The sequence below is a fragment of the Xiphias gladius genome, chromosome 7, assembly GCF_016859285.1.
Source record: "Xiphias gladius isolate SHS-SW01 ecotype Sanya breed wild chromosome 7, ASM1685928v1, whole genome shotgun sequence".
Taxonomy (NCBI): domain Eukaryota; kingdom Metazoa; phylum Chordata; class Actinopteri; order Istiophoriformes; family Xiphiidae; genus Xiphias; species Xiphias gladius.
In genome coordinates, this window is record NC_053406.1 from 22,224,515 (window position 1) to 22,249,466 (window position 24,952).

At 42.4% G+C, this 24,952-nt stretch overlaps 1 protein-coding gene across 2 annotated transcripts in view; it reads left to right on the top strand.

Annotated features, from left to right (window-relative positions):
* The first annotated feature begins 1,305 nt into the window (after positions 1-1,305).
* The window catches only part of frem2b (FRAS1 related extracellular matrix 2b), a 50,610-nt gene continuing 26,963 nt past the window's right edge, over positions 1,306-24,952 (top strand). The window contains exons 1-2 of one of the 2 annotated variants that reach the window (XM_040131730.1): positions 1,306-6,475; positions 7,631-7,720. In XM_040131730.1, the coding sequence (XP_039987664.1) occupies positions 1,420-6,475; positions 7,631-7,720 (5,146 nt within the window). In that variant the 5' untranslated portion in view covers positions 1,306-1,419. The remainder of the gene's footprint in view (positions 6,476-7,630; positions 7,721-24,952) is intronic. The other variant, XM_040131731.1, reaches the window with a different exon arrangement.

The following is a 24,952-nucleotide window of genomic DNA, read 5'->3' on the forward strand; positions in this document are numbered from 1 at the left end:
TGTGAGCCCCCCCAATTTAATGACAGTTTAAGTAAATGTGAAAACACCACAAACACCATAGAGGAGCCTGGTAATGAGAAAATACAAGATTTTACACGGCTTCGTCTCCTAACAGCCCGCCACAGACACATACCTTGAACTATTCAAAAAGATGTGTGATTCCAATCTAATGTGCGGTTGTGCTCTTCGTGCCAAAATCAAACCTGCTTTTAATATAATTGAGTTAGTTTGACTCATCCCGCTGCGCTGCACAATGTCTGTATGGGTGTCCTCTTAATCAACACTGCTTTGCCGGATGAGCGGCGCAGAGAGGGGCCGGATCATGACTGGGCTTGTCAGGAGTCAGAGGAGAATGCTCTGCCTTGGGAAGCTCTGACACCTGGAGAACCTGTGCGATGAGAGAGATGGGCACAGCGGAAAAATAGGAAAATGTCCCTGCGTGACTCCAATAAGCCGAATTTTTGACTCGGGCTGAAGAGTGGATTGTGGGTTATTTTGCTGGGCAGAATGTGTTGAGAGGGTCTGCTGTACCTTGGCCACACTAACCGGGCTGCACTGTAGAACAATGGAGGCAGTAAAATTCTGGCACTGCTTCCTCCCCATCAGCTCCGGTGTCTGTGCAGTGCCTCACACCGAAAAGCAATTACAGTGACTTCACTCCATTCTGTGTACCTTGGCAAACAAATCGCAGGGTGTCACGTGAATTGCAGACACGGTGGTGATGCAGAAAAACCTGTGGGACACAAGTATCTCGTGGCAGAACGGACTGTCATCCGGAAAAAAAGAAGGTGGCAAATAATATCGGAGAAAGTGTGTAATTTTCCACTGTAGTGATGGGCGTGTGCGTGCAGAGCATCCTCCCTCCACCGCAGCGCAAACCACGAGAGGGAGACAAAGCTTTTCTCCAGTCACATTGTCAGTCAAGACTCGACTTCTGGTTGCCCTCCCTCATTGTTAAGACCAGTCTGGAATGATTGTATAGCTCTGATTGGAGACATGTTAATGCAGATATCTGAAGCACTTAGAACATAACGTCCATTCCCTCGTCGCACTACAGGCAGTAAGGCATGCCTCATATCCAAACATTACCTTATTCGTTTGTTTTTTTTTTCCCCCCCTACCTTATCCAACCTGACGAGGTCCAACCCACGCGGAACCGTTTTTTGTCTGCCCGGAATGACACAGGCCACATCCATTTAAAACCTGACAATCGCATTCCTGCAGAGATATAAGCCAATCGGCTGAGAGGTGGGCGTAACTCCCCTTACTCCAACAAAGCAGGAGTATGAAGTTTAGGTTATCAGTGTACAGCTGCTGTGAGAGAATGGTGCACCTCACTGCCCACAGGCGCTCGACATTCTCCAACTCTGATTTTATATTCTTGCAACTTTAACCACCGTACTTGGTTAATTAGAGTGTATGCGCAAAGTTCAACGCGTCTCGTCATACGGCTCCACACTACAAATGGCTCGGATCATCCCCCCGCATCTACACGGGACTGGCGCTGCCTTGATTCTGCTCGCGGTGATTCTGACAGGTGATGCGGTCGCGCAGGTCGTTGACAGCTATGGATTATCCTACGCCTTGAGGTCCGAGTTGACAGAGGACACGATATTGGTTGCCAATAATGGGATCCGCGTGCCTTTCGGGAGATCCGTCTTCATTGATCCCATCAACGATTTGGTTATCCAAGTTCAGCCCGGTGACAGATGCAGCATAACAGTCCTGGACAACGATCCCCTGTCTCAAAGGCCGGGACACCTGTCTCCGAAAAAGTTTCCGTGTGAATTCGGCCCCAACGACGTGAAGTATTCTCACTTCGGCTCTAGGAGTCCTCCGAGGGATAGAGTGAGATTACAACTCAGGTATGACACCCAAACGGATACCATTATAATACCTTTTATGATGGAGGTGGAAGTCGTGTTCACACAGCTGGAGGTACTAACCAAAAATATGCCACTCACCGTTGAGAAACTGCTCGACACAAGTAACCCCATCGATAGAAGAATTTTAGAATTCACCTATGATAGAAGTGCCCAACAATGCAAAATAGCCTCTCTCTCCAGCAGCAGCGTGCTGCCCAGGTATGGAAAACTTGTAGATGAGGACAGCCTTGGAGCCATGGTGGACTGTGATGAATTTATTAAAATGAACATCCGTTATCAGCACACTTCTGCTCTGCAGTCACCAAACAGAGATTACATTCCAATGCTTGTGGAGTTACACGATAAGGAAGGCAATTTGCTCAAGCAGGAATTTTTCCAAATTTTGGTCAGGATTAAAGAGGGAGAGGAGAACACAGCCCCTAAGCCCAGCTTTGTTGCAATGATGATGATGGAAGTAGACCAGTTTGTAATGACGGCGTTAACCATGGATATGCTAGCGGCCGAGGATGTTGAGTCTATTCCAGACGAATTAATTTTCAATATCACATCACCCCTGTCTTTTGAGGAGGGCTACATAGTGAGCACAGATGATAGGAATTTACCAATAACCTCGTTTTACCAAGGAGACCTCAAAGACTTGAAAATCGCCTACAAACCCCCTGCTGTGGATTCAGACACTGAGCGGATTTTCCAGATTGAGTTTGAGGTTGTGGACACAGAGGGGGCTGTGTCAGACCCTTTCGCTTTCATGATTGTTGTTAAGCCTATGAACACGTTGGCCCCTGTGGTGACTAGGAATACTGGCCAGTTACTGTATGAGGGTCAGTCCAGGCCTCTGTCCAGTTCACAGAATCTGGAAATCAGCGATGAGGACAATTTAGACAAAGTCAGAATCACTGTTATTGATGGGCTGAGGCATGGAGAATTAACTGTTCTGGGCTCGAGGGGGAAATTTTTTACCCCGACTGACCTAGATGCTGGAGTAGTCATTTATCAACATGATGGCAGTGACACATACAGTGATAATATCATTTTCAGAATGACAGATGGCACAAATGAGGTGGAGTTTCTGTTTCCCATCACTGTTGTGCCAACTGATGACGAGCCTCCCATAATCAATGCCAACACTGGTTTGATTTTATTCAAAAACCAAATGATGCCAGTCTCCTCACTTATGCTCAGTGCAGCAGATATCGACTCAGAGGATTCTACAATAAAATTCCTCACAGAGCCTCCCTTTTCCACCATTGGGCAAGTGCTGCTGCGTCAATCTGAGGCCCCAGAAGACCCATCAACCTGGAAGTTTAATACAGGGGATGAAATGTATGAGAAAGTAGTGACTGAATGGCTGCAGCGGGATATTACTGATGGTAAAGTGTTTTACAAGCACATTGGCCCCCACAGCACCACCACAGTCATGGATCAGTTTGTGTTTAGAGTTCAAGATGACAATGACCCACCAAACCAATCAGACAAGAGCTCATTCATTATCAAAATTCTCCCTGTTGACGACCTCCCACCTGAACTTTACCCTGGCACGACTCTGCAAGTGACGGTGCATGAGTATCAGCTCACTTACTTCCGAAAGAAATTCCTCCGTTACACTGACCTCGACTCAGAGGATAGGGATCTCAAATACACAATTACCCAGCCACCGACGGACACGGATGAGAATAGCCCTGTTGTATTGGGAGCTCTGGTATTAACTGAAAAGCCAAACACTGAGGTCACAACTTTCACTCAGGCACAAATTAACCACCATAAAATAGCTTACAAACCACCTGATCTTGAACTTGGAATTACCACTCATGTTTTGCAGTTTAGGTACACTGTGGAGGATGTTTCTGGAAATAGTGTAGAAGGAGTATTCACAATATTTTTAAAGCCCGTGGACAACAAGCCGCCTCAAATAACCAACTCTGGGTTCACTGTGCTTGAACGTGGCACACATATCATTACAAGTGCTGAGCTGGACACCTCAGATACAGACACAGACAGCAAACAAATAACCTTCACTATTTCTCAGCCACCACTGCATGGCCAGATCCAGTTTACGTTCACCGACATGACAAAAGGAGACACTTTCAGCCTAGAGGATATTGGAAGTGGCAGAATTTCGTACATCCATAATGGGGATGAATCAACAGTTGATTTGATACAAATAGATGTCAGCGATGGGGTCCATGTTGTCCCAATTATTATAAAGATTAATGTGAAGCCAGTTGATGATGAGACTCCAACCATCAGTCTACCAGCTGGCACAATTGGCTCTTACATAGATGTACTGGAAAACGGAGCAACAGAAATCACAAGTAATGTCATTCAGGGAAGAGATGAGGACACGGATGACCTTCGTTTGACCTTCATTGTTGAGGACCCGCCATCATTAGGTGAAATCCTGGTGAAAGGTGTCCCGTCTGGTACATTCACCCAAGCTGATATCATTAACGGCCTTGTGGTCTATGCTCATACAAGTGGGGAGATAGGCTTTACCACAAAAGAGGACTTTTTCAATCTCACTCTGACAGACATGTCTGATGAGTGGACTGTTGGAGGAAATAAGATCACAGGTGTCAGAGTGCATGTAACTATTCTTCCCCTGGACAGTCAGGCTCCAGAGGTCTTTGTGGGACCTCAGTTCACTGTTGCTGAGGGAGAGAAGAATGTCATTCAAATTCTCCATATGAGTGCTGATGATGTCGACACCCCCAATGATGACCTCCTTTGTACAATCATTGTACAGCCGACTTCAGGGTATGTGGAAAATATCTCCCCAGCCCCTGGCTCAGAGAAATCCAGGGCTGGGACAGCCATTAGTGCTTTCACCATCAAGGACATCAGACAGAATCACATTTACTATGTTCAAAGCATTCACAAAGGAGTCGAGCCAGTGGAGGATAGGTTTACGTTCAGATGCTCTGATGGCATCAATTTCTCTGAAAGGCACTTTTTCCCTATCTCCATAATCCCCTCTAATGATGAAAAGCCTGAGATTTACATGAGAGAGTTTGTAGTTATGGAAGGCATGAACATAGTCATTGACACTCCCATTCTGAATGGTGCTGATGCAGATCTCCCCCCTGATCAGCTCACATTCATTATCGCCAAACCCCCCAAGCACGGATTTATTCTCAATCAGCTCACTACTGGCACCGTCCCTGTTTTTAACTTCACCTTGGATCAGATCAGGGAGGCCTCCAGCATTGTGTATGAGCATGATGACTCAGAGACCACAGAGGACAGCTTTGATATTGTTCTCACAGATGGAAAGTTCAGCGTAGAGAAAACAGTAATAGTTATGATTATCCCTGTAGACGACGAAACCCCGCGGATGGCAATCAATGATGGCCTTGAAATTGAGATAGGTGACGTGAAAGTCATAAACAGCAATGTTTTAAAAGCTACAGATCTGGACTCTGAGGATAGCATGCTAACTTACATTGTTCGCTATGGGCCTGGTCAGGGGTATTTGCAGAGAACACTGCCCTCTGGGACATTTCAAAATATCACAGTTGGAATGAACTTTACACAGAACGAAGTGGACCAGGGTTTGATTGTGTACATCCATAATGGGCAAGAAGGGATTCGAGACCTCGTCAAATTTGATGTGACAGATGGCGTCAACCCTTTGATTGACAGATACTTTTATGTAACAGTGGGTGGCATTGACATGGTTTTCCCAGACGTGGTCAGTAAAGGTGTATCCCTCAAGGAGGGTGGCAAGGTTACTCTGACAACAGACCTACTCAGTACTAGTGACCTTAACAGCCCAGATGAACACTTGGTTTTCACAATCACCCGAGCTCCAATGAGAGGCCACCTGGAGTGCACGGACACACCTGGGATGCCCATCTCATCGTTCACACAACTCCAGCTGGCTGGCAACAAAATCTACTACATTCACACTGCTGACGATGAAGTGAAAATGGATAGCTTTGAATTTGAGGTAACTGACGGCTACAACCCTGTGTTCCGCACTTTCCGCATTTCCATCTCTGACGTTGACAATAAAAAGCCTGTGCTGACCATACACGGACTGGTAGTGACCGAAGGAGAGAACAAACTCATCACGCCTTTTGAGCTAACAGTTGAGGACAGAGACACCGTTGACCGCCTCTTGAGGTTCACAGTCACTCAAATCCCAGTGCATGGTCGCCTGCTCTTTAACAACACCAGGCCTGTCAACTCCTTCACAAAGCAGGACCTGAATGAGAACATGATCAGTTACAAGCACGATGGCACAGAGAGCGCAGAGGACAGCTTCTCCTTCACTGTCACTGATGGCACGCACACAGACTTCTTCGTCTTCCCCGACACAGTATTCGATACTCGAAAGCCCCAAGTAATGAAGATTACTGTCCTCTCGGTGGATAATGGGGTACCGCAGATTGTGGTGAACAAGGGTGCACCAACATTGCGGGTTCTGGAGACAGGTCACCTGGGGTTTGTGATCACCAGTAAAACTCTCAAAGCAGAGGACAGAGACAGCATTCAGAATTCTGTGACCTTTAGGATTACTGTTGCCCCAGAACACGGCTACCTGATCAACCTTGGCAAAGGAAATGCCACCATAACCACTTTCACGCAAGGTGAGATAGCTACATTTCAAACTGCTTTGTGATCCTGTGACATTCTCTTAGATTTGTAATACTGCAGATACTCACATTGAATACAGCCTTTAATTCTCAGAGGTATTTTAGCCCAGTCTTAAACTCATTTTAAATGTACTCATTCTGCTAAAGGTACTCCCCTCTGAAAAATGCTGACTTCAAACATGAAGGATTTTGTTTTCACTCTAGAGACTGTCTGTTTACAGAGATGAAATATGCCAGTGCCTCAGGCACACCAGTTCTCACTAGAGGAGTGCATTTTTCAAAACGTGCCTGATATATTTTACTTTGGAAAAGAACTGATGGTGATTTATACATTACTAGAGCAATATTTTCAAACAAAAGACGAGAGACTTACAGACATGATGATAGATGAGCGTGCAGATGTGTCAAAGGGAGGGAGACATGGTTGTCTGGCTCACAGCAATCCACAGGTTTGGCAGACAGTACAGTAGAGAAGTTACATATCAACAGACTATTGGGGTGTCTCGGTCAATGGTAAATGTCAGGATAGCAGTGTCAGTGTACAGAGGGTATCCATGTATTCCCTGCTTTTATTTACTGAGTCACTGTGAGGTGCTTTCCCCAAGATGCCTGCTCAATATTTCGAGAGATCTCACAAGAGTAAACAGATGGTAAATAAAGACACTATCTCCTGTGCATTTGAAAACTATGGCTATGTATTTTTATGCATTGGTCCCTTTCAAGGGAAATGTTTTGACATTAAATATTGAAGATAGCAAGGGCTGTAAACTTCACAATCTTCCAGATCCATGGCTATAATGAACCCTATCTAGCATCACACTATCAGGATGGCAAACAGACCGCTGTGATGGAGCCCCAAGGGTCAAGCCATTCTTTATGTTCATTGTCATCCAGGAGTCTCATAGATATACGGCCAATGTTACCGGGCAGTTTCTCCTTTCAGATCCCCACAACACTATGCAGCGTGCACATTTTATCATACAGCCGCAGTCTGGTTCTTAAAGCAAGGCTCTGGAGTAGTTATTGACAAATATTCTGTCAGAAAGAATTTGGACACATTTCCCCACTTGTCTTTTAAGCCAAATAACTGATGTAACACTTTATGAGTTGGATATCATGGATATTTATGCAAATGTATCTATTTTTCAGCTGAAGTTGATGACATGAACATCTGCTATGTTCTGAGAGATGGTGACAATGCTACAAATGACATCTTCTCTTTTTCCATTGAGGACAATGGTAAGTTATTTTATCTAAACACCCCCTCTTGAAGTTATTCTCTCACACCGTCAAGTTTGAAATGAGTCCTTGTCATGCTGGGCTTCGAAGCTGAAATATTAGATTTTTTTACACTGTCTCAAGTTTAACTTTAAGGAACTCAGATTCCTCTAAGAAGGGAAAGGAAAAGGTTGCATGCGCTTCATAATGTGTCTAATTTAGCAGAAGTACTAAGCAAAAGGTTCGTGCACAGATGGAAGAGATTTACAGGACCATCATTTCACAAGGTTTCATATTTCAGCATGAGTAAATGAGAAAATGGGCATGCAGTGATTGAGAAGTAAAGAAAAATATGGTATTTGTAGATGACTTTTGTTTCTGTCATGCTCTGTTGGTTTTTATTCAACCAATAATTCTTCCAAAAGATTTGAATGTCAGAGTTTCCAAGCTTGTAAACCTGTTACCTGAACATTCAGGTTAATCTTGGTGTGCATTATATCGTTGGTAGCTCGGTCTTACAGCACCCCACCCATGATCGCCTATTATTTTTTCCATGTGAGGGCTTCCTCATGTAGAAAGTGATGATTTAGCAAGTAAGTAATTAGTAAAACAATTAGTGAAGACCTTCCTTCTACTGTAGATATGTAATCAGGCACAGGCTCGGTGAATGGTTTGGGGCAATCATACCGGTGTTGCTGATTACCAGAAGCAGTGTGCCTGACAGTGTGTCCTTTCTGTTACCCTTCAGCGGTGATGACTGAGCACAAAGGACCTCTCTAATAGGGGCCCCTCTTTACCCACAAGTTCCTCAGTGGCCCCCGAACACATTTTCTCATTTCTCGACCTGGGTCTAATCAGTGCCTTCAGCTGAATAATAGGTTAACAGCAATGCCAACAGGTGGATGGGGAGCTAATGAGTGATGATTAAAATGCAGAGGGACAACTCCTTCTTCGGAGGTGATTCGGAATGACAGGTGTTTACCTGAGCTGCTGGCAAGTGTCGATCCCGTGCAAAGCTCCTTTGTTTTTGAGTGATGTTAGCCAGTCCCTTTATTATTCTCAATTGGGTTATTGAGCATGGATCACTCCGTGTGTCTCTCTCTGTCACTTTCTTTCTCTTCCTAGCTTGCATGATGCTTGATGACATACTTGTGTCCCACACTGGTAGTTTATCTTCCACAATTGGAAATTCGATTCAATTTTTTGCAGCACTCCCTACAATATTTTCCATTACTTTTAGACCTGACAAGAGGACTCTAAACAGCTTATCTCTTATTCTGTCCTCAATTATAGTTATGTGCTCAAACGAAACAAAACAAACATTTGCAACAATCAGATGTTATATTTCTCTAAAATGCTATTTTTCTGACATGGGAATTGTGCTTTTATAGTGGCTCCTAAATGTCTTGACACGCTGATAAATAGTCTTGTTGGATGACCCATCCATGAGGACTCGACACATACTGTACTGCAGCTTGTGAGGCAGTCACTGAACATTTTTTTAATAAGATTTAAGCTGTGCCAGTGGCTGCCCTAAATCCCCAGACAGAACCTCCAGCTCTTTGAACAGTTGTGTTGGGGAGGAGCTGAATGGTGTACACTGGCACACAGCTGCACTCTGTCATGTTCGGCAGTGGAAAACATTCTCCTCCTCACTTCAGTTTCATTGGGAAATCCACCAACTACACCTGGCAGTTTTTTAGGGTGAAAAGTTACTTTTTGTGTCGCAGCTGCTCAGTGGGATTCAAGGAGTTTTGTGCTAGCAGCTGTGATGAACTTTGAAGGTGCACACAGTTTTAAATATATGTATGCACTTGCTGTTGACTGCCTATAAACACAGACAGCTGGATTTGTGTGCATTTGTACGTATTTTAGGGTGGTGATCATTGTTTTTATAGAATACGTAGAGCAGACATGATTGAAACTGCGGATGCAACTCATGATAATATTCTGACTTTTCTGATATTCAGTCATTTAATCTATAAAATGTCCCAAAATAGTGAAAAATTCCCATGACAATTTCCCGGCAGTTCAAATTGAGGTCTTCATAATGCTTGTTTAGTCCAACTAAGCACAAAGACATTAATTTAACTTGCAATTGTATTAAATAAAAAAAGCAGCAGATCTTCACACCCGGGAAGTTGGAAATAAACTTTAGACTTTGCGGATAAATTATTTTGACATGAATTGCTCTTACAGCAGTTTTGTTTCATTTTCTGTCAATTGACTAAACAATTATTCAATTAATAATTTCAGCACTAGGTGTTGGACATTATCTGTTGCATCTGCTCCCAGGCAAGTTCACTGTAGTGGGATCAGTGCTCCACACAAATGATTGTTATGGGATTTCTCTGGCTCCATTGTCAATCCAAAAATAAAGTGACATACAACCTGCACTCATTACAGGGAAAGGCACTAATTTACTCTTGGCATGTTTTATTACAAAAGGGGGAATGAATGGAAAGTGCCAAACCATTCATTACGCTCTGTCCAAATACTTATGACAGTCTGACTCCTGACCACAAGGTTATTTTAGTTGTTGATGCTGAGACCATAGTTTCTCTGATAGATGGATTGTCTTAGTACAAGGCGTAGTCTTGGCTCTTAAATTGGGGTGCCAGGGCCGAGTTCTTCTTGGCAGCTATGCGTCTGCTGCCTGATGTGTCATTTTAACAGATTTAAATCTATGTTGGACCTGACCTACTTTTGTCTGTTGTTTGGCACAGTTTCATGTGATTATTGGCTGCAATAATGAGCTTTGCTTTTTTTTTTCCTATGACAGTTGCTTTTTTTTAATAACTACTAAACAGTAAGATAACCACTTAGTAAATTGTTTTGTCTAGCTGGATAAATTATGCTGATCTAATTTAGGCTTGAAGAGAAGTTGCTGTTTCACTCAATTAACTTGGCTACATAAAGACACCAGATGGGCTTTTTGCCACGATTAACAACATAGCAATTAGGCCACATCCCAAAATGCTTATCATTTTTAATTAGTGTGTGTGATAATAAAAGCAGGATTCTCAATGTGTGACTAAAACACTGCTACTTTTGACCCTGTTGTGGTAAAACACACTTCTTAATTTACTGAATAACGTCAAATTACACTGCACATTGTTTTTTAATTGCATATAACTTTGAAAGCTATTAAAGCTATATAGCGTATAGCTTTAATAGCTGATGGGTAATTTGTGGCCTTTATGTGTCATCTTCTCCTGTGTCTCCCGTTTCTTTTTCGTTTCAGAAAGCTCCCATTGTGTGCCGTTACAGCTGTATTTAAGGTGCTTTTGCCAAAAAGGAGATGACAGGGCTTATTTTCTCAGGGCCGCTTGTGCGTCTCGCTATTTGTCAAGCTTGTGAAAGCTTTTAATGAATAATCACAGAGGACTGAAATTACACATATTAAGTTGTGGGTGTCTGTTTACTGTTTTGGAGAAACATCACACCTGGACAGCAAAGTCAAAAACAAACAAACTTCTTTAATTACGAAGAAATTGTCTTGTTTAGAAGAAGATGGTGCGTGTGTGTGTGTGTGTGTGTGTGAGTGTATGAGTTTGGGAGGGGGCTGCTCCTGTCATTCTAAGCCACTTAATTGCTGTGTTGCAGCAGACTTGAGCCCTTGCCTTGTCTCCTGAGGATTCTGGTGCATTCAGGTGAGCTTACCTGAGCACACACAAGCCCTGGCATTCCCAGGCAGTTGTTTGTGGAGCTGAATCCCCTTCTGCCTCCAGCCAGTCAGTCACCATCAGGGATGTTCCTACTGACAGACACACTGCTGTGGCTTTTGTTTTTCATTCCATGCACTCACTACCAACTTTTTTTTTTTTTTCACTGAACTACAAAGAGGCACCACAGCATCATTGACTTGTCACTTCATAAAAATTGGCTTCTGAAGGTCAAAATCCACAGTTATTTCAAAACTTTCCTTGGATTTCCCATTTGACTGGTAAGACTTGTTTAGTATGTAAAGTGCATTGAGAATGTAAATCAATAATTCAGATTTGTACTGGAATGGGTATGCAGTGTACAAAACAGATCAAATTCCCAACAGGAACATTCATTTTTTTCTTACATGACAGCCCCTGAAACAAAGAGGAATGTCTCCCCTCTCCAGTTTCCAATGCATGTCTGCAGCACCAAACCTCAACAAGTGTGTTTTGTTTGTTATTTCTGCTTCATGTAACAAGATAAGTTCAGGTCACTGTGAGTACCTCGACCTAATACATCCTCCAAACCATTTCGGCCTGCAGTGCCATCCGCCGTGAAGATCATCTACATCTCCTGTGTTATCGGTGTGTAATCGCTCATGACACTAAGTGCATACTTGGATCCATCTCCCTTGTCTCCCATCCCGTTTAATCCCAGGTTAGGTGGGATTATCTTTCTTCCCATAGCGTGCTAAAGCACGGCAAAAGTAAGAGAGAACATGCACTGACATGCAGTTGTGAGGTTAGTTAAGACTTAGTGTATGCTATAATATCCCCATCACAGTGCAGGTGATGACTTTGCAGTTTCACTGTGTGTTGCTGTCCTCTCATTTATGAAATTGTTTCCCCTACACTTTTCTTGCGGGGTATAACATTCCTCCATCCTTGGGACCTTCGGTATGAATCATCACGTGCATGAACTATGTTGTAAGCTTCAGCAAATTACATAGCTGGTCCAGTTGTTGTGTTTTAAAGAGATTTTAGGGTGTTAGGTTTTCCTCGCAGTACATCTGTGCTGCAGCTAATAAAATATCACGTGGTCATTTTATTGTTAAGGAAAAATGTTTTGTGATAAAACATCTGGGAGCTGATTACAGAGCTATTCCTGGGAAACAGCTGCTTCACTTGAGAAAGAAAAACTGAATTACAAAGAGGATTTAGGCTAATCGTTTTAGATGGAGAGTGATTTGCGTGGCTCACTGGTCCCTTGTGTCCTCGGTCGCTAACTTTGAATTATAATGTTCTCTCCAGTCTGCATTGCAGTTATATTTGCAATGTTTATTACCCAGCACCAGTCTTCTCTATTGAACAGAACATAACGAGCTGTACCTGCAAATTTATTTTCCTTTGATGGGTGTGTGTGTGTGAAGAGCAGAGATTACCAAGGTAAAAGCATATCCTAGATAGTGCCGCAGTGACTAACCAAACAAGCGAACACCTTGCGCTCATCGGTAAAGGGATGACACATTTATTCTGATTTAACAGACCTGAGCCAATGTAATTCCTCTTAGAAAAAGATTAAAAAGCCATTAGAGGCAAGGCAAGTAAGCCAAAGCACGTTGATGAGAGGTTTCACTGTTGTGGTATGAATTAGGCATTGAATTAGTCAATGAAGGCTTTTGAGTCTATTGCCATGGGTTTCCTTGGTTTATGCTTGTTGGATTGCTATCAGCAGATGTCTGTTAGTTTAATGCCTATTTTCACCCAATGCAGGTTTTTTTTCTCTCGAGTGCGGATTACTCTTAAACAGTCACTAAACACATTTAGTCAGAAGACATCTTCTGCTGTCTTAGATGTTTCTGCTAGGACAGAAAAAGAGGGCCTTAAATGTGTTATAGATGGATAAGGATCTGGAAGAGCAACAGCAATATCTTGTTTAGTTTTCATTCTGGTAGTGATTGGATATCACATAGAATTTGGGTGAAACATGTGTAAAGCTTCTAAGACCCTGTGGAAAACAGAAGGGAAACCCTGTGCGATAATACCCTTCCTCTGTCTTAATATGCTGCCAAAGTAAGAGTGTGGAGACAAGGTTAAGAAAGCAAATGCAAATTCCCAAAAGTATAGAAACCCCAGGTCCAGGCTTGTTCCTTGGATGATGATATGTGTCGTCATACCTGCCTTAGGATATCAGTCTAGCAGAACTGAGGTTGTTGAAGCACTGACTCTGTAGTAAATCCCTCTTTTGTGGACAGTGCGTTGCAGGCTGAAGTTTGTGTTATCAGTTTTGAAGACAGCCAGGACTCCCATGAACTCCAGAAACCCCGATGAATACATGTTTAAAATACATACAGCTTTCTAGCACTGACAACAGGAGAAGATGAAAAATGTGTAAAATGGAATGGAGAAATGAAATGTTGGGTAAAATGGGACTGTTTTGGAATCTTTTCACATCTATAATGAAGCAAAATCAAAATCTCAGTTTCTTATTGGAGCATTCCATTTGTGTCTCATTTTATTTTTGGTCATAACATGTCAAAGAGCTTTATGAGATGGTGTTTTGACAAATCTGACACTGCCAGAAAACAGCAGGAAGTCTGAGAGTAACTGGTGCTACAGTTGCTGCTGTGACATCTCTTTTATTCACAGTAGCAGAGCTTTTGTTCAGTTTTGCAAAATCACTCTGGATAATGTGTTTTTGGCCCCTGCATCCCAGCACTGGGCTGGAGCTGCTGCTTTCAGCCCTGCTGCATGATAAGCCCCTGACAGCTGGACTAAGGTTGTGTCACATCTCTCTCCAGCTGGGTCCTGGGTTTCGGGATTTGAGCAGGGTGCACCTCCTTTGTACACACTTTTTATGCACAAAAATTCACACACAGAGCATTCACCCTCCATCCATCTCAGGGCCAGCTGCCTGATACAATAATCAGAGATGAAGCTGGTACTGCCAAAATGGTGCATCAAGATGCTGGGCACCAACTACAGTTTAATTGATAAGTGCTTTGTCTTTGATTTCAAGCTGTTGTCTTTTTTGATTAGAGTGTTGGTATGTAGGCCAAGAAAAACAGCAGCTCCTTTCATTTCGATATTATCAGCATTTCAGTGTGCCAGGAAAATATATACAGTAGAGGGAAACTGAAAATGTTACACAGTTTGAAGCAAACTCTCTTGAGAAGATTTTCATTTTGTACACTCACTATGAACATGATAGGAGCGTGTCTTGAGAGTAACAGGGCTCTCGTCACATAAAAGGTGCTGATGAAACCCTTCGGGGTTTCTGCGTGTGGATCAGGCTCCCTCTCACCACCACCTCCACCACCACCTGCTTTCCTCCATAAGTAGAGTCTGATAAGCAGGATATGAGAAGTCATCCAGTTGAGAAATGGGAGGGAAGCGCAGTCAGAGGAGATGAAAGATAGAAGAGCTCTGTGGTCTCAGTATTGATGGGGGCAAGGCGTCAAGCTGCTTCCTGTCGCCTGTAGCGATGGCATGAGTGTGCTGCCGTGCATTTCTCTCTCCAAACACCGCCTGTATGACAAGTTCTGAGGGTTCAAATGTAGTAGGCGAGCCCAGCAGGCATGCAGCCTCATCTGCATACGAATGGAAATTATTTTGATATTTCCTGTAGACTTCATTAGGAGTAAACAACAAGTTTGGTTCTAGCTCGCACTTCTCTACATTTCTAAAAATATATATCGCAGCCTCGAACTATGTGGTTATTTAAGTCGGAGAATATTCCCATCTTTTACTTCATAGACCCCTCAAGCATCTACAGTACATCTCTGAAAAGTCAACTTTTAACAAGGAGCAAAAAAAAAAGTTGCAGTTGCAGTCCTTTTAAAAAGCCATCATCAAGTGACTAGTAATGCAGGTGCAAGCAGGTCATATTTTGTGTTAAAGTGTAGACGGCGCCCTGTAAATCAATCATAGTTATCTAGTCTCTTTTTACAGAGCTGCAGGCACCAAATATCTAAGTTAAACTGTCTGCGTTTTCCGGTTGTTCCAATTTCAACCCGCACGACAATGTTTATTTTTTAATGAACAAGCATTTTTGTATGTATAACTGGTTCCAAAGATGATATTTGATATATGTGTGAGTTCTTACAGTGATGCGTTTTCTTGTCGAGTTGTACTCTTTTATTTTTGCACCGTGTAGCTTTGTGGAACAAAAAAAAAAAAAAAAAAAAAGCTTTAAAACATTTCTGGAACAATCGGTGAAATGTCCAAAGCTCAAATCAACCCCTTCCCGCATGAGGAATACTGAGGAATGTCTTTCTGCCTGAAATTAACTAGACCATGCCTGGGCTTATCTTGGTTTTCCAGGACATGGGCTTGGAGTGAAGAGTTACACATTAGCAAGAAAATGGGAACAGGGTAACTGAGAAAGGCCACGGGACGCAGATCTAGACACCCGGACAATCTGATACAGCAGTTACATTTAGCTCCTTAAGCCCCCACGTAATTGGCCGAAGCCATTACAATTACTAAAAAATTGTTCTGCAATACTTAAAAGGTTGTCACCAGTCAATGAGTCATAGAGCTGTTTTTCGGCACATTGCGTTTCATTACGGGGAGAGAGCATTGGGGCCTAATGGGGCTTCAGCTAACTTAACTCACCTTCTAAAGAGAGTTGATCATTTTTTAAAGGGCATTCAGTTTGTTTGAGTTAAAATGTCACAGATAAAGCTGTAGGCAACGATGCCAATTCTCCACGCCTCTCATGTTTATCCCCTTTGACATTTAGCTTTTGTCCTTCAGATCTAATTAGTTTTCAGTGTCTGTGTAATAAAACTCATCACATCTTATTATTTTATTCCATTCCTTGGGGGTCCAGGTGTTGTGATCCCTAAACCAGGATATGCATCTTTGTGTGTTACCTTTGAACACAATGGCCTCTGAATGGCAGCCCCGACATAGGGAGCAGCTTTTCGAAGCTCGTGATGTTTACTTTTTTTGAGAGTTTTTGACACATTTGATCCACTGGTAATTTTCAAAGTGTTACGTTTGTTTGGGAAATATCTTAGTTGTTATCTTTACTTGTCAGTGAGCTTCAACCTGTGAGCACTGCAGTTCTCTAATACTGTCGTCATTTTTCAACATTGTTCCCTGTGCAAACTCCAGGAGTGACAGTAAGTTTGTCTTGTTTGATGCAGCATACTGATAGGTATCCTACACTTTACTGGACGGTCAAAGCCTACACTATGTGTAAAATTTTAAGCCACGTGACCTGAACTGATCTCAATCTCTCAGTCTTTCCAGTCATTATTTCCAATGTCCCCAGAGGGCGATTTGGTTTGGGGCCAGGTAACTTCAGCAGTCAATAGTTCTGGTAGTCTATAGTAGCAGAAAGAATATGTTATGGAATATAGGTCAATATTTGATAAGATATGATAACACTTTATTGATCCCCTTGTGGTAAATTGGGTGTGACACAACCAACTTGGACAAATTATATGTCGTATTTACCGTATATATATATATATATATATATATATATATATATATTTACCGTGTATATAATTATATACATTATTTACAGATATATTATTACATCGTCAGAACAACTAATAATCTAATGATTGTAATAGTAACATTTTGTGTAACAATAAGTTTTTCTGTTAACCTTTGCATCATTGTTATATTTTGAATCTAAACATACTACTCACAGAATTCCTGACTTTGCAACAACCAGAGAGTCTCTAACTTTGCATCAAACATTCACATTCTCCAACAAAGAATTCCAAAAATCTTTTTTTACAAATTCAATTCCAGAGAAAAACATTTGCAGTTTGAGTGTCTAAATGAAATTTTGCAAGCATCCTTAAAAGTAATCTTCTTTTCACATACCTGTTCATATTGCTGAACCCAGGGTTTGTTCCACTGCACAGACTAATTTTCAGTCCAGTATTACACGGAGGAGACAATAACAACACAAAGTCCTAAGACATTTTTCCCCTCTTTTCATGAATGCAGACTAGCATGCTTATCTTTAACATTCAGGTTTGCATATTTCTACTTGAAGGCTCCTTTTCACCCATCATAAACAAAGGACAGAGAGTCATTTAACACTTCTTTAGGAATTACCATTTCAGCTTTACAGGGAGCATTTTGCTCTCAGGCAAAAAGCCTTTCTACATGTGAGGATTTGCAAATAACAACTGTGAAATGCAGCCGAAACATGTCGTTATAAATGAAACCAGCACTGAGAACAGCCTGGAGAAACACCCGGCTCTATTAGTATGGAGCTCATGAGTCTGTGGGACTGGGATGGGGTTTTATATTCTATGGCCTCACACTGCTGCTTTCAGCAAACAGTCCACCATTATTCGGTCTGACAAGAGAGCAAACACTGTGCATTCAGGGGTCAAAAAAAAGCAGCCCCACCCCCCACCCCTCTCTTTGTCAAGTCCCTTCATCCTGCATCCTTATGTTGCTTTGTTTTCTCACACTTTTTCACACTTCCCCTTGTATCCCCTTGTACCCCCTTGTTATTGCACTACCTCTGTTCTTGCATTTAGCACATGCAGTCCGAACAATGTAAGCCATTCAGCTCCGGCGATGAAGACAGATCTTTGTCTCCATGAGCTCATCTCTGGAGTAAGGAAGTGTGACATGACATGAAAATGTTTGTTGGTTTTCCAAGATAAGCTCAAAAGGAGTGTAGCATGTTATTCTTTTACAGCTGAGCTCGTACATAATGCTGACATGGTTGTAGATGTATTTTGCTGCAGGTTTCCCTTTATGCATCTTGCTTATCTTTTTCAGTGGTTCAGAGAAGATTGCCAAAGCGACTTCAGTAACTTTCGCCTCGGGGCTGTCGTGGCGTTCATACCGTACCTAACTGAAATGAGTGAGAAACTTGATTTCTAAATCCACAATGACCTTTACACGCGAATGCCGGAGAAAGCCCTGCAGCTGCCCGTTCAGCCTTTTGTTGTTATTTCCCCTGCTATTGAGAGTTCAGGCTTTTGCTCTCTAAACCATGTGGCTGACTGTTAATTAAGACACCCAAGGCTGCATCCTCTCTGACAGACAGGAATGCCATTTAAGGGCAATCAAGGAATACTTTGCCTGACCTCACCTACACAATCGGAACAAGCAAAGCCCTCACCAACCACTTGTATACCTCTTTTGGACGGGTTCCAAAACTCAAGGTCGGTTAATTGATTTATTTACTTGCCTGTACACAGATATAGGAGCATTAGACTTTTCATCTTTTTAGTTGCCAGGTGCAATACTCATCATCCTTCTGAACAACGTCAGACAACAAAAGATCTCTTGCAGTCTGAACGTAAATGGAATTATACTTTAAATTATTCAGATGCAGCATACATATGTATTTAATGGTGAGTTGGAGACTTTCCAAACGGTGTTTATATAAATCATCATCATGTTGATAATTGCAGCTTAACCAAAACGAAGCAAATACTTTGGAATAACTTGTGCCCACCCAGCTCTGTGATGCAGCCATGATCAGGGATAACTGGTGGGACACCCTGTGCCCCTGGTTGGAAATCAGCAACCTGCGACACAGCAGATCTTCTGCAGAGTTGGCTGCTTGCTAATCCTTACGGTGTTTGGAAAGATTCTGTTTCAACTAATATTTCCAGGCGAGGCTAATAGGATTATACTTAAAAATCCAGGATGTTTGCATGTACGCGATCCCAGTAATTCCTGGACACAGAGAAATATTGACTCCAGCAAAATGCCCACTGTATTGAGTTGTTTTTCTGTCCCCCGTTTTGTTATTTTTTCCATGTGTACACTTGTACTTTTTTTAATACATTTTGAAATTTCCTCAACAACTTTAAAAAAAAATGTATCTCCCCAACCAAAGTGCTCCCATGTAGGTTTTGTGGCAGTGTGTAAGGACCTTTGGGCGTGAAGCAGACTCCCGGGACAGGAGCGACCTTTCCCCAACAATCTCATTGTACAGTATTGCCTCTGCCACATTTCTGTCCTGGGCCACAAATAAAAGAAGCCCCATCTGAAATAAGAGCTCTGGGAATTCCTCCCGGCTTTTCCACACAAGCGAGGGGCTCCTAGTTTGTGACCCTGGAAGAAAGTCGCAGTGTGGTTTCCACAGCAACCTTGTGCTGCAATCTGGAATCAAAAACAGAAAGTGTGGAGACAGGATGAGGGTTTTTTTCTTTGCTTAAAAGGATTCTTACTGTCAGTCATTTTTTATAGGACAACATTTGTAAGAACACTGAGGCACCTTTCTCTGATTTACAGAAGGCACATAAACTACTATAAACTATAAAGCTAAGTGCTTTACCTTGAATGGCTTTCTGTGGATGTTGGGTTTATAGCGCAGCATTTTCAAAAATATGTTCTTGTTCTCATGAGCTGTTCAGTTTTTGTGCTAAACTCCAACTATTGCGGTTATGCACCGACTCTGAGCAGTTGAAGTAACAGTTTGTTAGTCTTAGTGTCAGGTTTTGCCGGCGTGAGGCTGAACAAAGGAAAGAATACAATAATTCACGTGATTTATTTTTACACCCATAAAGTGGTGAAAATATGATCCTAAAAAGAATCTACTCTGAACTGATCCAACATAACAAGTTAACTACATTCCCATAGAAATGGGGTTTTAGATTGTTTTATATTGCATTGCATTTCTAAACACCTTTTAAACAGCTTTAGCACATTTATTTACAATATGGTAATTGAAAATTTAGGACAAAAGGATTTCCAGGCATTGTATTCCAAATTTGGAAGGAGCACTGAGAGTTAAATCACCTCTCTAGCTGTGGTTCACACGTTAATCTCAAAGAACTTTACCTGCTGAGAGCAAAGTCTTTCTTGCTTTAAGCCTTGCTTGGCTCTCTGACCCAGCAGTTTTGTCCAGAAGCGCCTTTGAGGCGATATTTGCGCGCCCTTTCTTTCAGGCCTCAAGTATCGCCTCAGAGTGACCACTGTGTTAGAGTGGACGCAGAGGGGACAGCGGCCAGAATGGACCCTGTGGAGTGGCCAGATTTACGGCAGACCAGTTCCCCGAAAGGCTTTGCTGGTAGAAAAAGGTTTAGGGCCTGTGAAATCTTAACAGTTCTAAATCTTTCAAGCCATGGCCAATTCCCCACTCGCTACTGCTGATACAAGGCTTAGGGTGATTAGACCATATCGCTCTCTCTCGCTCTCTGCTCTGCCATGTGCTTTCTTTCCCTCAACAGGATTATCATATCCCTTTTCCCTTAATTGGAGAGGTGAAAAGAATGCTGGTATGGTCTGGTGCGCTTGAAACTTAAGGACAGCTCATTTTATAGAGTCCATATAAGTTGTGATGAGAGAATATGTATATGCTTAATAAACCATATACTAAATAAACCATTCAGCCTAAACATTAAAACCGGTAACTGGTATTAATGTGACTGATTTGTGTGTTTACTCTTCATCACAAAAATGAATCGTCATCATTTTTTTAAACCAGAATTAAGAACTGATTTTTCTCTCACTTAAATCAGCAAATGTGAGTTGCTTGATAAAGAATTAGCGGCTTTGAAGAATTATGCGAATGTTGTGAGTGAATTATCTTAAAAACAGTCAAATAAAAGTTTGTTCAAAGCTTTAGCTGACTTACTTGATGAGCTCAGACTGCTTATACATACAATAAGTGGACTGTTGGTCCTAAAACCGCTGGTCATCCATCCTCCTTTATCTGCAGCCGTAAAGATCTGTGCTTGTGATAGAAAGAAGTTATACTCTGCCAGTGTTCAGATTTAATGCCTTTGTTATTAAATGAAAATATGACGAAATGTGAAGCTCCCGTGGCTCTGTCTTCCAGTGTGGCCTGTCTTTATTGCACCTGAAAGGATTTCGTGTGAATCACACAGCTCCCACTACAGTGAAATCTCTGGATTGTGAGCACATTACTGGTCCCGTGCGCTAGTGTTCGTCTGTCTCTATAGGGTTTTGCGTGACATTTGAATGCTACAGTGGATTACAGTTTGGAGCCTGCTAGCGCACAGATTCCATTTGCAGTATATGATCATTAAGTATTTTTAGATGTATTGTGTTGATTGAACAGGATTCACAGACTAGTCCCGATTTATCCTGCCTAATCAGTGTGGTGCTGGCTCTGTGTGCAAAGGGCCGCCTGTCTGTCTCCCTGGCTGAACGAACAGACCAGGGTACATGGGGCATCCTGGCCCCACGATGCTTGACGGTGACCAAATAAGGGCTGTCTGCAACATGTATGCAGGGAGGAGACAGGGGCACTAAGTTGGCACAGTCCAGCCCCTCACATTTTTTGGCCTCTCTCAAAAGGTTTCTGTCCCTCATCAAATATGTGAGTGGACAACTTGTGTTTGTGCAGCTACAAGAACTGTACAAGGGTTTTTGTGAAAAGGTTCATGTACAAGGCAGGTTATGCTTAAATGGTTAAAATTGTAGAGGCTGAGACTTTTTTTTTGTGTAAATGTTGTTGTGTAGAGGGACTTACTGCATACTTACTAGAAACCAACAAGACAGGCAGTCAATTCATTCAGGGAGTGAATTAAGATGACTAGCACTGGAATTTGTAGGAGTCCTTTCATCTAATTTTTAATGAGAATATCAATATTATGTAGAAATAAAGTCTATAACTAGAATGGCAGTCAGTAGAGCGCATACCTGTGCCAAGGCCAAATATTGACAAAAATGTCGAAAAATGCCCTGTCTAGTAAGGTTAAGGAAAGCGATTTAAAAAAAAAAAAAAAAAAAAAATCCCGGATCCGCCCCTTTAACCGGATCCCCTCCAAAATTTAATGGGTTCTTCACTGGCCCATCCTCCGTTCCAATTTGGTGCAAATCGGTTCAGTAGTTTTTGCGTAATCCTGCTCACAAATTAACAAACCAACAAATATAACCTCCTCGATGGAGGTAGCTAGAATGGCCCTCGGTAGAGCACATACCTCTGCCGAGGCCAAACAGTCCTACGCGTGTTTGTGTAGCTCTTATAATAGAAAACCTTTGAGATCGACAAAAATGTCGAAAAATGCCCCGTCTCGCAATGTTAAGGAGGATGGGATGAAAAATTGCCGGATCTGCCCCAAAATTGAATGGGTTCTTTCTGGCCCATGTCCCATCCCTTTTCCAAGTCCGGCGCCAATCAGTTCTGTACTTTCTGCGTAATCCTGCTGACAAACAGACAAACCAACAAACGGACACGGGTGAAAACATAAACTCCTTGGCAGAGGTAAAAATGTATAAACCGATATGAAGTCCACGTACCTGTTGTGAGCATCTTACGTGATGCATTCACGGCACACAGGATGATGTGTGTTTCTGCACTGAACTGCTGAGCAGTGCACATATGAGGTACCGGTATTGTTCACTAAATTCCGTCTCAGTGCTGTGAGTGCTGGTTAAAGATTAACTCTGGTGTTATCCTTGGGGCCTCTTTGAAGTGGACTCACTCCAACCCCTGCTTATCTTAATTAGAAAGAAATCTGCAGGAGCGAGGTGGTCCTCTGGAAACAAGCACCTCCACTCCCCCAGCTCCCTGAACACCACACTGCAGCTTTACCAGGACTTTAAGGCGTCCTAGACTCAATATTTGCTCATGTCCTGGCGGGATTGTATGTCCTGTAATATAAACTGAGGACATAAATGACTTTTTTCTGAGGTTTGAAAGCGCGGCTTTGAGATGTATCATAGTCAGACCTCGTTGGATATGAAAAATGAATAATTGATAGAGCCACTTGATGTTTTTGAATACTGTTGAGGGCAAACAGGTGTTAAACGTCATTCATCTTGAAAAGGACAGCAGCCCTAGGCTGTTTCTTCCGTGTCGTGTCAGTAATTTTACAAAACATGTCGCCGTTTGATGTCGTTACTGAAATGTTTGAAGTACCTTGGAATAAATTCTGCCGATAAAGGATCCTGGGATGTCTCTGCCTGTGTTTGATTACAGAGAGATCATGCATATAATCTGTTTTGTTCATTTTCTAGAATTATGCTCGAGATCAAGTGCGAGTCTGTGCCAATGTGTGAAGTCGGTCAAATTGCCAAGACCTCATCTGTTTCCTTTATCTCAGCGGAGGACGGGCTCCTTCACGACTCAAAGATCACACATGCAGTGTTTACCGGCGGCATGCGTGCCATGCATCTGGCTCTAATCCAAATGGAGTAGGGAGGTCCTGTCATACACAGGTCCCCTGTCTCCAGAAGACTGATGTGGAACACACAGGAAGCAAAAATCCTGCACTGTGGTAGACCTGAAGAATGTATGACTTATTAAATTCATCACTTGGGACATTTTCATTAAAAAAAAAACAAAACACATTTTGAGAGTCTGTCGCCAGTTGATGTAATACAATAGTGAGTCGGCTTTTACATGTGCGATTTTTGCTGCTTTAAACACAGTGTGTCGTGCCAAAAATTGTTAACCCTAAAAAATGTGTTTTCTCTGAACACATCATATTAGGTTTTAGATTGTTTTTCCCAATCTCCTAGTATGAATTGTGAAGGAAACAATTTTCTGAGTCGTAATAAGGTCAGGGACTCCTTAACGTCGTACACAACTGTATTGAAGTGGTGCCTCTGAAACCAAATAACACCTATTTTCAAACAGAAATAGACTCTGTTCATGAGAATTTCATGAAATGTATACAACTAAAAGATTCAAAGTATTTGTAAATTTTGCAGGAGAGAGAAAATACATTGCTGTAATAGTTGCTGTGAATAGTTTCTAGTCTTATTTCCACTCGAGCTTCGCAGTTTCTGCAGCTTTTTGTCCCAGTTACAGCTTGGTGTTGACATCACAGTGTCTGTCTGAAGTTCGCTCTGAACTGGATCTGGAAGTTCCAGGAACGTCGGCATCTGTTTTCCGCATTCTTCTTCTTCTTCTTCTTCTCCAGCATTTTTGATTAAGCCCATTAGTGCGGTTAACCAGAACTGCAAAGGTAGATTAGAGAAAGGCATGTTTGTTTAGCCTCTCACTTCATTCTTAGTCTTCACAACTTAAAGGCCTCCATCTGGAAGAAAACGCAAAAGTATCTCCATTTGCTCATTTTTGATTCATGAATTTTAGTCACCTAAATGATTCAAATGAGTTGTTGGCTTTGTGTGAGGCTTGGGAAAAAAGGGAACACTTTGTGCTGCCTGTTGTCCTTGTGCATCACACAGCGACTCTGTCCTCTTTATCCAGTTCCGGCACCATACTGTCAAGAAGCATTGATGTAAGGGGCATTACGACCCAATTTCACTCATTTTGAGGGGAATATGTACACTATTAGACCAGGGGAAAAAAGCTCCGAGCAGGTGCAGAGAACGTTTCGCACGTGCAGACACAGACAGAAAAACTTGTAAATGCGCGCACCCTGGCACACAATAAAACACCCCGGGTGAATGTGTATAGGCCTCACTGTGCCCACTGAGGAAGGAAACGGACACAGTGGAGGGGTCGGCTGGACGTGGCAGATTTACCGACCGTAACAATCGGGGTGGGGCTTGAGTAGAGACTGTGAGTCGCGCCTAACACAAACAACAGCAACACTCTGAAGCCCTGGAACAATGCCCCTGCACCCTCCCGGTACTTTCGCTGTTATTCCACCACTTTCAAAAATGCCAGATGTTTAGTGGCTCAGTCATCTGGATCTCACCATCCTTATCCACGAGCAGCAGG